The sequence below is a fragment of the Pseudophryne corroboree genome, chromosome 6 (genome assembly GCF_028390025.1).
Source record: "Pseudophryne corroboree isolate aPseCor3 chromosome 6, aPseCor3.hap2, whole genome shotgun sequence".
NCBI classification, from domain to species: Eukaryota; Metazoa; Chordata; class Amphibia; order Anura; family Myobatrachidae; genus Pseudophryne; species Pseudophryne corroboree.
In genome coordinates, this window is record NC_086449.1 from 802,744,459 (window position 1) to 802,758,679 (window position 14,221).

Consider the following 14,221-nt stretch of genomic DNA (forward strand, 5'->3'; position numbering starts at 1 on the left):
TTGTACCTAACATTACCCGTGTGACTATTTCCAGTCGTACCGTACATTACCCGTGTGACTATTGCCAGCCTTACCGTACATTACCCGTGTGACTATTGCCAGCCTTACCGTACATTACCCGTGTGACTATTTCCAGCCTTATCGTACATTACCCGTGTGACTATTTCCGGATACACCGTACATTACCCGTGTGACTATTTCCGGATATACCGTACATTACCCGTGTGACTATTTCCAGTCGTACCGTACATTACCCGTGTGACTATTTCCAGTCGTACCGTACATTACCTGTGTGACTATTTCCAGTCGTACCGTACATTACCTGTGTGACTATTTCCAGTCGTACCGTACATTACCTGTGTGACTATTTCCAGTCGTACCGTACATTACCTGTGTGACTATTTCCAGTCGTACCGTACATTACCTGTGTGACTTATATCCAGCCGTACCGTACATTACCTGTGTGACTATTTCCGGTTATACCGTACATTACCTGTGTGACTATTTCCAGTCGTACCGTACATTACCTGTGTGACTATTTCCAGTCGTACCGTACCTTACCTGTGTGACTATTTCCAGTCGTACCGTACATTACCTGTGTGACTATTTCCAGTCGTACCGTACATTACCTGTGTGACTATTTCCAGTCGTACCATACACTACCTGTGTGACTATTTCCAGTTATACCGTACATTACCTGTGTGACTATTTCCAGTTATACCGTACATTACCTGTGTGACTATTTCCAGTTATACCGTACATTACCTGTGTGAAAATGCAAAAATAGGTATACCAAAGTATATTGTCGGGCGCTAGAATCGGGTGTTTTCCTAGCTGCTGTATAAGGGAGATAGTCAGTCTCCCTACATATACATGAAGTAAACGAAAAGGAAAACAGCGCTAGATTCAAGTTTCTGAACACATTTAATATATTGGTGTTAAAAAGATAAGATTAAGATAAAATTAAAATTAAGCTAACAAATCTCACATGAGAATATAAAGTCCATTGACAAATGGGGATAAGGAAAAAAATGGACTATATACTGCTGTCTTTGCAACACCTTATGACCGTGTTCCTGATAGATTAGTCAGATTCACACATGAGGACTTAAAGATGTGGCTTGGAAATAAAGACGGATTGGTGAATTACCGTAAAAGTCCTCCAGAATCTTGTTGATTTCTGCTGACGCGTTTCGCTGCTCTGGGCAGCTTTGACAAAGCTGCCCAGAGCAGCGAAACGCGTCAGCAGAAATCAACTGCTACATACACCGACTACACCAAGAAAGACCTGTGGTTCCATTGCTGCCTTTACAAGATTCTGGAGGACTTTTCCGGTAATTCACCAATCAGGCTTTTTTTCCAAGCCTTTTGTGGACCAGGATACCTACCAAAATTGCGTGGAGTTCAGCGGCTTTCAGGCACCAGCGCTATGGATCCTCATATGGGAACACAAGGCTGGTAACATTGGACATTTTGACATCTTTAAGTCCTCATGTGTGAATCTGACTAATCTATCAAGAACACAGTCATAAGGTTTGCAACACCTTATGACCGTGTTCCTGATAGATTAGTCAGATTCACACAACAGCGGTATATAGTCAATTTTTATCCTTATCCCCATTTGTCAATGGACATTATATTCTCATGTGAGATTTGTTAGCTTAATTTTAATGTTATCTTAATTTTATCTTTTTAACACCAATATATTAAATGTGTTCAGGAATTGGAATCTAGCGCTGTTTTCCTTTTCTTTTACATTACCTGTGTGACTTATTTCCAGTCGTACCGTACATTACCTGTGTGACTTATTTCCAGTCGTACCGTACATTACCTGTGTGACTTATTTCCAGTCGTACCGTACATTACCTGTGTGACTTATTTCCAGTCGTACCGTACATTACCTGTGTGACTTATTTCCAGTCGTACCGTACATTACCTGTGTGACTTATTTCCAGTCGTACCGTACATTACCTGTGTGACTATTTCCGGCCGTACCGTACATTACCTGTGTGACTATTGTCGGCCTTACCGTACATTATACCGTACATTACCAGTGTGACTATTTCCGGCCTTACCGTAAATTACCTGTGTGACTTTCCAGCCATACCGTACGTTACCTGTGTGACTATTTCCGGCCTTATCGTACATTACCTGTGTGACTATTTCCGGTTATACCGTACATTACCTGTGTGACTATTTCATTATACCGTACATTACCTGTGTGACTACTTCGTTATACCGTACATTACCTGTGTGACTACTTCCAGTTATACCATACATTACCTGTGTGACTATTTCCAACCATACTGTACATTACCTGTGTGACTATTTCCCGCCATACCGTACATTACCTGTGTGACTATTTCCTGTTACACCATACATTACCTGTGTGACTATTTCCAACTATACCGTACATTACCTGTGTGACTATTTCCTGTTACACCGTACATTACCTGTGTGACTATTTCCAACCATACCGTGCATTACCTGTGTGACTATTTCCAACCATACCGTGCATTACCTGTGTGACTATTTCCAACCATACCGTACATTACCTGTGTGACTTATTTCCAGTCGTACCGTACATTACCTGTGTGACTTATTTTCAGTCGTACCGTACATTACCTGTGTGACTATTTCCAGCCGTACCGTACATTACCTATGTGACTATTGCCGGTTGTACATTACCTGCATTAATATTTCCGGCTGTATATCACCTGTGTTACTATTTCAGGTTTTACATCACCTTTGTAACAGAGGAAATTGTAAATCCCGAGAGGTAAGTCTAACTTTCTTTTCTAAATAGGCCTATTTAGTAGGTAAAAGCTCCTGAGTTACTTTTTAAGTCTGGCCCAGGGTGGAGATGAATCAAGCCTTGGAGAGAGATAAAGTGGAAAAGCTGCCCAAATCAAACAATCAGCTCCTGTCATTTTTAAAGACTGTGCCAGGTAAGTGATAGAAGCCAATTTGGTTGCTTTGGGCAACTACTCAACTTTATCTCTCTCCATCTGCCCCCAGTGAGAAGATCCAGCTTGGATATATGCAATTACTTCTGTGTTCCCACTTTTGTCTCCCAGGAACATTCCCATCACAGTGGTGGTTTCCCTTATCATTGTCACAGTCTGCTACCTTCTCACTAATGTCTCCTATTACACCATCCTGACTGCCAATGATGTTCTCACCTCACAAGCAGTGGCCATGGTGAGTATAGCCCACCTCCATAACCATGGGGTAGGCAGAACGTTCCCTTCAAGGAGGCTGACTTGCTGTAGGTGGGATTAGAACAATCATCTTCCTCTCACGTTCCCTTTAGTATTCACTGAACTGTAGATGGCTAACTAGCGTTGTCCCAGAGGTAGCGCAGTAAGTAACCATTACTATTTGGATGAAAGTACAGCCACTGGCTGGGGCCAGCTTGCAGGGTTGGGTGGGCAAACTGATGATCATGGAAACCAATAATCAGAGCACCAGTGTCCTTGGCTGTTGTAGGGGAGAGGGTTTGTGTATGGTCCACAGACAGGAGGAACCTCCAACTGGTGACCTAGAAATAAGTGGTTCTTAGCAGTCCATAGCCGCTTGGGTATTCCGGATCTCAATATCCAGAGATGTGCAGCACCAATGTCCATACGTGGTGGGTGAGGGAACGGTTTGGTATTGTAAAGGTAGACTTTGCTGGCTGTTGTGATGTACAGGGTGAGGCAAAAAAAAATAAAAAAGCCCTAGGTTTAAAGGTTTACAAGAAAGGCATGGTAAATGCTATTTAACATTTTATTACATAATCTAAAATGACAACCGCTGTAGTTTGTCTGGATCATCCCCTTACTCCTACCATGGGCCAACACAACTCAGCACGGCTAAAGACGTTTTAATGCTCTATCCTGGCCAATTTTCTTCTTTGTTGACCCATTGAGTGTTCTTTCAAGTAATTTTACTTTGAAATAAATGCTCCTAGCAGATGATAATATTGTTGTAGATTAATCTATTTTGTAACACGCTCTCTTTACTCCGTTTTAATTTAAGAGCTTCGCCGAAAGAACACTGAAGCAAGCCTCGCCCCTCATCTCCATACTGGTGGCAATGTCCTGTTTTGGAGCTTTAAATGGTGGGATATTTGCTTCCTCCAGGTACTAAAGCCCTAATTTAAATATTACATCTGAGTTTTGCTTTGTAACCGTTCACGGAATGCGGTACGTATATGAACTGTGATGGGCATGCCTGGCAACGGGAAGGGGCGTGGGAACACATTCCCAGCACTCACTTGAGCCCCCTCTCTGCAGCTTACTATGCACGTTGCATAGACCTTATTTAAGGGTTCCAGTTTTTAACATACAAGTCATTAAACATGTTTAAAAGCAAATTGGGTCATCAATGGAATAAAAGAAAAAAAGGAAAAAAGAAAAAAAAAATAAGATTTTACTCACCGGTAAATCTATTTCTCGTAGTCCGTAGTGGATGCTGGGAACTCCGTAAGGACCATGGGGAATAGCGGCTCCGCAGGAGACTGGGCACAACTAAAAGAAAGCTTTTAGACTACCTGGTGTGCACTGGCTCCTCCCACTATGACCCTCCTCCAAGCCTCAGTTAGGATACTGTGCCCGGAAGAGCTGACACAATAAGGAAGGATTTTGAATCCCGGGTAAGACTCATACCAGCCACACCAATCACACCGTATAACTTGTGATACTATACCCAGTTAACAGTATGAAATATAACTGAGCCTCTTAACAGATGGCTCAACAATAACCCTTAGTTAGGCAATAACTACATACAAGTATTGCAGACAATCCGCACTTGGGATGGGCGCCCAGCATCCACTACGGACTACGAGAAATAGATTTACCGGAGAGTAAAATCTTATTTTCTCTGACGTCCTAGTGGATGCTGGGAACTCCGTAAGGACCATGGGGATTATACCAAAGCTCCCAAACGGGCGGGAGAGTGCGGATGACTCTGCAGCACCGAATGAGAGAACTCAAGGTCCTCCTCAGCCAGGGTATCAAATTTGTAGAATTTTGCAAACGTGTTTGCCCCTGACCAAGTTGCAGCTCGGCAAAGTTATAAAGCAGAGACCCCTCGGGCAGCCGCCCAAGATGAGCCCACTTTCCTCGTGGAATGGGCTTTTACTGATTTAGGATGCGGCAATCCAGCCGCAGAATGCTCCAGCTGAATTGTGCTACAAATTCAGCGAGCAATAGTCTGCTTAGAAGCAGGAGCACCTATTTTGTTGGGTGCCTACAGGATAAAAAGCGAGTCAGTTTTCCTGACTCCAGCCGTCCTGGAAATATACATTTTTAAGGCCCTGACTACGTCCAGTAACGTGGAATCTTCCAAGTCCCTAGTAGCGACAGGCACTACAATAGGTTGGTTTAAGTGAAAAGCTGATACCACCTTAGGGAGAAACTGGGGACGAGTCCTCAATTCTGCCCTATCCATATGGAAAATCAGATAAGGGCTTTTACATGACAAAGCCGCCAATTCTGACACACGCCTGGCCGAAGCCAAGGCCAATAACATGACCACTTTCCACGTGAGATATTTCAAATCCACAGTTTTAAGTGGCTCAAACCAATGTGATTTTAGGAAACTCAACACCACGTTGAGATCCCAAGGTGCCACAGGAGGCACAAAAGGGGGCTGAATATGTAGCACTCCCTTTACAAATGTCTGAACTCCAGGCAGTGAAGCCAGTTCTTTCTGGAAGAAAATCGACAGAGCCGAAATCTGGACCTTAATGGAACCCAAGTTTAGGCCCATAGTCACTCCTGACTGTAGGAAGTGCAGAAAACGACCCAGCTAAAATTCCTCTGTTGGGGCCTTCCTGGCCTCACACCACACAACATATTTTCGCCAAATACGGTGATAATGGTTTGCGGTTACTTCTTTCCTGGCTTTTATCAGCGTAGGAATGACTTCTTCCGGAATGCCTTTTTCCTTTAGGATCCGGAATTCAACCGCCATGCCGTCAAACGCAGCCGCGGTAAGTCTTGGAACAGACAGGGCCCCTGCTGTAGCAGATCCTGTCTGAGCGGTAGAGGCCATGGGTCCTCTGATATCATTTCTTGAAGTTCTGGGTACCAAGCTCTTCTTGGCCCATCCGGAACCACGAGTATCGTTCTTACTCCTCGTTTTCTTATTATTCTCAGTACCTTTGGTATGAGAGGCAGAGGAGGGAATACATAAACCGACTGGTACACCCACGGTGTCACTAGAGCGTCCACAGCTATTGCCTGAGGGTCCCTTGACCTGGCGCAATATCTAGTTTTTTGTTTAGGCGGGACGCCATCATGTCCACCTGTGGCCTTTCCCAACGGTTTACCAACAGTTGGAAGACTTCTGGATGAAGTCCCCACTCTCCCGGGTGTAGGTCGTGTCTGCTGAGGAAGTCTGCTTCCCAGTTGTCCACTCCCGAAATGAACACTGCTGACAGTGCTAAGACGTGATTCTCCGCCCATCGGAGAATCCTTGTGGCTTCTGCCATCGCCATCCTGCTTCTTGTGCCGCCCTGTCGGTTTACAAGGGCGACTGCCGTGATGTTGTCTGATTGGATCAGTACCGGCTGGTTTTGAAGCAGAGGCCTTGCCAGACTTAGGGCATTGTAAATGGCCCTCAGTTCCAGAATATTTATGTGTAGGGACGACTCCTGACTTGACCAAAGTCCTTGGAAATTTCTTCCCTGTGTGACTGCCCCCCAGCCTCGAAGGCTGGCATCCGTGGTTACCAGGACCCAGTCCTGTATGCGGCCTTCTTGAAGATGAGCACTCTGCAGCCACCACAGTAGAGATAACCCTGTCTCCAAGGACCAGGGTTATCAGCCGATGCATCTGAAGATGCGATCCCGACCACTTGTCCAAGAGGTCCCACTGAAAGGTTCTTGCATGGAACCTGCCGAATGGAATTTTGCTTCGTAAGAAGCTACCATTTTTCCCAGGACTCGTGTGCAGTGATGCACCGATACCTGTTTTGGTTTCAGGAGGTCTCTGACTAGAGATGACAGCTCCTTGGCTTTCTCCTGCGGGAGAAACACTTTTTTCTGTTCTGTGTCCAGAACCATCCCCAGGAACAGTAGGCGTGTGGTAGGAACCAGCTGTGACTTTGGAATGTATAGAATCCATCCGTGCTGTTGTAGCACTTCCCGAGATAGTGCTACTCCGACCAACAACTGCTCCTTGGACCTTGCCTTTATAAGGAGATCGTCCAAGTACGGGATAATTAAAACTCCCTTTTTTCGAAGGAGTATCATCATTTCTGCCATTACCTTGGTAAAGACCCTCAGTGCCGTGGACAGTCCAAACGGCAGTGTTTGGAATTGGTAATGGCAATCCTGTACCCCAAATCTGAGGTACTCCTGGTGAGGATGGTAAATGGGGACATGCAGGTAAGCATCCTTGATGTCCAGGGATACCATGTAATCCCCCTCCTCCAGGCTTGCAATAACCGCAAGCGATTCCATCTTGAACTTGAATTTTTTTATGTATGTGTTCAAGGATTTAAAATTTAAAATGGGTCTCACCGAACCGTCCGGTTTCGGTACCACAAACAGTGTGGAATAGTAACCCCGTCCTTGTTGAAGTAGGGGCACCTTGACTATCACCTGCTGGGAATACAGCTTGTGAATTGCCTCTAGCACAGCCTCCCTGCCTGAGGGAGTTGTCGGCAAGGCAGATTTGAGGAAACGGCGGGGGGGAGACGCCTCAAATTCCAGCTTGTACCCCTGAGATACTTCTTGAAGCATCCAGGGATCCACCTGTGAGCGATCCCACTGACCGCTGAAATTTTTGAGGCGGCCCCCCACCGTACCTGGCTACGCCTGTGGAGCCCCCGCGTCATGCGGTGGACTCAGAGGAAGCGGGGGAAGAATATTGATTCTGGGAACTGGCTGACTGGTGCAGCTTTTTCCCTCTTCCCTCGTCTCTGTGCAGAAAGGAAGCGCCTTTGACCCGCTTGCTTTTCTGAAGCCGAAAGGACTGTACCTGATAATACAATGCTTTCTTAGGCTGTGAGGAAACCTGAGGTAAATTTTTTTCTTCCCAGCTGTTGCTGTGGATACGAGGGACCATCCCCAAACAATTCCTCACCCTTATAAGGCTCTATGTGCCTTTTAAAGTCAGCATCACCTGTCCAGTGTCGGGTCTCTAATACCCTCCTGACAGAATGGACATTGCATTAATTCTGGATGCCAGCCGGCAAAATATCCCTCTGTGCATCCCTCATATATAAGACGACGTCTTATGTTCGCAAAATAGTATCCCTGTTTGACAGGGTTACAGACCACGCTGCAGCAGCACTATCTGCAGGTCTCAGTCTAGTACCTGAGTGTGTAAATACAGACTTCAGGATAGCCTCCTGCTTTTTATCAGCAGGTACCTTCAAAGTGGCCGTATCCTAAGACGGCAGTGCCACCTTTTTTGACAAACGTGTGAGCGCCTTATCCACCCTAGGGGATATCTCCCAGCGTAACTTATCCTCTGGCGGGAAAGGGTACGCCATCAGTAACTTTTGAGAAATTACCAGTTTCTTATCGGGGGAACCCACGCTTTTTCACACTTCATTCACTCATTTGATGGGGGAACAAAACACTGCCTGCTTTTTCTCCCCAAACATGAAACCCTTTTTTAGTGGTACTTGGGTTAATGTCAGAAATGTGTAACACATTTTTTATTGCCGGGATCATGTAACGGATGTTCCTAGTGGATTGTGTATATGTCTCAACCTCGTCGACACTGGAGTCAGACTCCGTGTCGACATCTGTGTCTGCCATCTGAGGGAGCGGGCGTTTTTGAGCCCCTGATGGCCTTTGAGACGCCTGGGCAGGCGCGGGCTGAGAAGCCGGCTGTCCCATAGCTGTTACGTCATCCAGCCTTTTATGTAAGGAGTTGACACTGTCGGTTTATACCTTCCACCTATCCATCCACTCTGGTGTCGGCCCCACAGGGGGCGACATCACATTTATCGGCATCTGCTCTGCCATCACATAAGCCTCCTCATCAAACGTGTCGACACAGCCGTACCGACACACCGCACACACACAGGGAATGCTCTGACTGAGGACAGGACCCCACACAGCCCTTTGGGGAGACAGAGCGAGAGTATGCCAGCACACACCAGAGCGCTATATAATTTAGGGATTAACACTATATTGAGTGAATTTTTCCCAATAGCTGCTTGTATATACAATATTGCGCCTAAATTTAGTGCCCCCCCTCTCTTTTTAACCCTTTGAGCCTGCAAACTACAGGGGAGAGCCTGGGGAGCTGTCTTCCAGCTGTACTGTGAAGAGAAAATGGCGCCAGTGTGCTGAGAGATAGCTCCGCCCCTTTTTCACGGACTTTTCTCCCGCTTTTTTATGGATTCTGGCAGGGGTATTTATCACATATATAGCCTCTGGGGCTATATATTGTGATATATTTGCCAGCCAAGGTGTTTTTATTGCTGCTCAGGGCGCCCCCCCCCAGCGCCCTGCACCCTCAGTGACCGGAGTGTGAAGTGTGCATGAGGAGCAATGGCGCACAGCTGCAGTGCTGTGCGCTACCTTGGTGAAGACTGATGTCTTCTGCCGCCAATTTTCCGGACCTCTTCTTGCTTCTGGCTCTGTAAGGGGGACGGCGGCGCGGCTCCAGGAACGAACACCAAGGCCAGTTCCATGCGGTCGATCCCTCTGGAGCTAATGGTGTCCAGTAGCCTAAGAAGCCCAAGCTAGCTGCAAGCAGGTAGGTTCGCTTCTTCTCCCCTTAGTCCCTCGATGCAGTGAGCCTGTTGCCAGCAGGTCTCACTGTAAAATAAAAAACCTAAAATAAACTTTCTTTCTAGGAGCTCAGGAGAGCCCCTAGTGTGCATCCAGCTCGGCCGGGCACAGAAATCTAACTGAGGCTTGGAGGAGGGTCATAGTGGGAGGAGCCAGTGCACACCAGGTAGTCTAAAAGCTTTCTTTTAGTTGTGCCCAGTCTCCTGCGGAGCCGCTATTCCCCATGGTCCTTACGGAGTTCCCAGCATCCACTAGGACGTCAGAGAAAAGAAAAAGTACTCTGGACATTTATGTATGAGTTAGGTCTCTAGTAAATTAATTTTTAATGAATACCCTTCTGATTTTTATTGTACATACTGTGTATAAGGCGCTGCGATCAGATAGTCGCCACCTATAGGGGAGTGTATTTAAGCTTTGCAAGTGTGCGAATGCTTGTGCAGCCGAGTGGTACAAAAAAGTTTTGTGCAGTTTCTGAGTAGGTCTGAACTTACGCAGCTGCTGCGATCACTTCAGCCTATCCGGTCCCGGAATTCACGTCAGGCACCCGCCCTGCAAACGCTTGGACACGCCTGCGTTTTTCCAACCACTCCCTGAAAACGGTCTGTTGACACCCACACACGCCCTCTTCCTGTCAAGCTTCTTGCGATTGGCGGTGCGAATGGATTCTGCCGGGCATTGCACCGGCAGTTCAGGTGCGATGAAATCGCACCTGAACTGCCAAAGTGATTACCATGCGATCATGCGAAAGATTGCATGGTAATCACGTGATGGGCACGTCGCCGCCGAGTGGGAGCGATATATAGGACGTGTTTTTAAAAACACATGTGATCGCACTGCGATTCGATAAATATTAAGTGCAGCACATACTATCTTGAGACGCGAGATTCGACCAGTGTGCCCGCGCATCACGTCGAAAGGTACCTAAAATGTGCGTACAAGCCTTCGATTTCTCTCACAGATGCGGTCGAAATCGAAGGTTAGCACCGATTATCTCCCAAGTGTATGGGCACCATTAGTTTCACTTGAGCCTCTAGCCTTAAGCAGGATACTATATACTACATAAGTAACTTAAATAAGTCATTAATAAAAAATAAATAAATAAAAATAAACCTTCAGTGATATATTATTTATGGGATTATGCAGGCAAGTGTTACCTGACTATATATAGTTTCCTTACTCAACCTGTCATTGAAGCTTTGCTCACCTTTATCTTATACCATAACTCTAACATTGTTCTCCGGTACTATCCACTTACTCTTCCTTTCTAACCTTTTTGTTTTTGGAATGTGGTTCATCGACACTTTCTATTCCACTTACCTAGGATGTTGTTTGCTGCATCCAGAGAAGGGCAGTGGCCGCCCCTGTTTGCAATGATTCACATTCGAAGGCACACGCCCCTTCCTGCCTTGCTATTAATGGTATGTGGTTTTTCTCCCAAGATCTTTTACAGAGAGCAAGCCTGTTGGAGCAATTAGGTAAAAAAAGGGCCCTAGCTCCTGACAATCAGCAATGTACATCTTAATCAGTTGTTTGATCATCAAAACCAATAAAGTGATCAGATACCCTCAGACTAGACCAGCTTGGTTGCTGCTCCACAGCCTGAGACTTGTGTTGGAAAGACCAGCATATTATTACCAGTTTGTGCTGGCAACATCTGGCAGGGTCACTGCTCCGTCACTGGTATACATCTGTGTACATCTCTTCCAGATGCCGCTGGTCTTCTTGATGATTGGAATTGGTGATCTTTACGGACTTTTGAATTTTTACAGCTTTTCAAGATGGCTGTTCATGGGACTTTGCACTATCGGCCTAATTATTCATCAACGAAAGTATCCCGATCTCCCTCGGCCCTTTAAGGTAACTTTTTTACGCTTAAAGATAGTGCTGTGTGAATAGACCTCCTGCAGGTATTGGAACTGTAGACCCTTCTTCGAGGTAGGGCCCACCATCGCTTACCTATGGTCTAAAAGTGAGACAGGATGTCTAGTACAGATCTTGGCATTGGTGATGGCAGGTAAGTACCTCTTGGCCCATCTAGTCTGCCCTTTTTCTTTTATCCTTTTGGTAACCCCAACTCTATTGGTTTCTTAGGTCTTTGTAAGGATATTCTTATGCCTATCTCAAGCATGTTTAAAGTGTTCTACTGTCTTAGCAGGTAGACACCTCTGACGGGATGCTATTCCACTTAAACACTACCCGTTCTGTAAAATAACTTTTCCTCAAATTTCCTTTTATCCTACCTCCCTCCAGTCTCAGTGCATGGCCTAGAGTTCTAATACTTCTCTTCCTTTCAAGAATTTTTTTCTCCTGTACCTTGGTAAAACCCTTCATATATTTGAAAGTGTCTACCCATGCCCCCCCCTTCCCCCTTCCCTTCTGTGCTCCAAACTATACATATCTTTTAGTCTTCCTTGGTCTTTTTGTGATGTAAGCATCTGACTAGCCTTCCTCATTGTTTTGTTACATTGCTTACCTGCCCTCAAGTCATCTGAAATAGTGACTCCTAGATCCCATTCCCCCGCAGAGTAGTTTCGATTATAGTGCCCTTAATACTATATTTAGCCCTTGTGTTTTAGAGGGGATGGTATCAGGATCCCAGCAATCAGAATACAGACAGTGGGATCCCGACACCGGGAAGACAAGTATGCTATCCCTTATTCCCCTAACCCTCCCTTCCCGCAGCCTGACCCTAACAGTCAAACCCTCCACAGCCTAACCATAATCCCCCCACCGTCCCGCAGCCTGAACCTAAACCCAACACCCCCCCCCCCGTGGCCTGACCCAAAGCAGCACTGGCATACTAACGTTTGGGATGCAGACAGTCGGGACTCCAGGGCCGGCCTTTTGATCCATGTCAAGATCCCTGCGTCAGCATTCCGAATGCTGGAATACTGACTGGATCCCTCTTAGAGACCCAAGTGTATGATTAATATATATACTAAAAAAAAAAAGTCGCCACATTCTTGACCATTCCTCTAGTCTACCTAGATCCTCAATCATTAGCTTTACTTCTCCTGTCTACCCTGTTGCATACCTTTGTGTCATCTGCAAAAAGGCATACCTTCCCTTCAATACCATTTGTAATGTTGGCAACAAAGATATTAAAAAGGACGATGAGGATGATGGTGGTAGGGTCTACTACTACCACCCAGTAGTTTGAACAGGTTTGAGCACGGCCTCCGCAATAAATCACAGGCTAGTGCGGCACAAACAATTGGATAGCTCTTGTCTCATTAGACGGGAGCTGTGGACGCAAAATAAAAACAAACGTCAATTGCATTCCCCCCTTGGAAGGAAGACAAGTTAATAACATTACAGCATATATCAATCCAGTGATTAACGATAGGAATTATATTAGTAGAGGGTCAATTTTTCAATGGGAGAAAAAAAAAATGGTGGACACTCCTGGGAGTAAGGCTAAATATATATTTTCATTACCTTTCCTTATGGTTATATCTTAGAAATGTAATTTTTGTGAAAAGCACCAAAGAAAAAGAAACGTGAGATAACCAATCAACTCCGCTACAGGTGCCGCTGCTCATCCCCGTGGTCTTCAGTACGATGTGCCTATTTATTGTGGCACTGTCTCTGTATTCCGATCCAGTGAACACCGGCATTGGCTGTCTCATCACCTTAAGTGGGTTACCCATGTATTACCTAACCATACACCGGCAACGACTGCCCGAGGGATGGAGACATGCATTCAGTAAGTGGTAGTTGTCAGGAGTGACGATGGCTAGAGAGAGCAGGAGGACATACCTTTTTGTAAAGGTATGCATTGTGTTAATGCAGTGGTTCTCAAACTCGATCCTCAGGAGCCCCCACATAGGTCACGTTTTCCAGGTCACCCAGCAGCTGCAGTGTGTATCAGCAACGGTCACATTTTAAAAATCCACAGGTGACCTGGAAAACATGAACCGTGTGGGGTCCGGTATCCGGACTCCAGGTCGACAGCACAAAGGTCGACGCCAATTGGTCGACATGGACAAAAGGTCGACAGGAACAAGGTCAACATGAGTTTTTCACTATTTTTTTTCTTTTTTTGAACCTTTTCATACTTAACGATCCACGTGGACTACGATTGGAACAGTAAAGTGTGCCGAGCGAAGCGGTAGCACCATGCCCGAAGCATGGCGAGCCATGCGAGGGGACGCGGTGCAGTAATTGGGGTTCCCGGACACTCTACGAAGAAAACGACACCAAAAAAAACACACAAAAAAACTCATGTCGACCTTTTTCCATGTCGACCTTGTTCCTGTCAACCTTTTGTCCATGTCGACCTAAGGTGTGTCGACCAATTGGCGTCGACCTAAGGTGTGTCGACCTTTGTGCTGTCGACCCTCAGTCCCAGACCCGTGGGGTCCTGAGGACAGAGTTTGAGAACCCTGGGTGCTAATGATAATCCGTTTGATAGTAACGGAAATGTTATTAGTTTAATCTTAAGCACAGAAAACTATTGAAGTTACGATCTCTATATTC

At 45.9% G+C, this 14,221-nt stretch overlaps 1 protein-coding gene across 1 annotated transcript in view; it reads left to right on the forward strand.

Annotated features, from left to right (window-relative positions):
• The window catches only part of LOC134935754 (cystine/glutamate transporter-like), a 33,853-nt gene that overhangs the window by 19,110 nt on the left and 522 nt on the right, over positions 1-14,221 (forward strand). The window contains exons 6-11 of the mRNA XM_063930595.1: positions 2,735-2,779; positions 3,078-3,201; positions 4,021-4,124; positions 11,064-11,160; positions 11,450-11,599; positions 13,271-13,448. Of these exons, the coding sequence (XP_063786665.1) occupies positions 2,735-2,779; positions 3,078-3,201; positions 4,021-4,124; positions 11,064-11,160; positions 11,450-11,599; positions 13,271-13,448 (698 nt within the window). The remainder of the gene's footprint in view (positions 1-2,734; positions 2,780-3,077; positions 3,202-4,020; positions 4,125-11,063; positions 11,161-11,449; positions 11,600-13,270; positions 13,449-14,221) is intronic.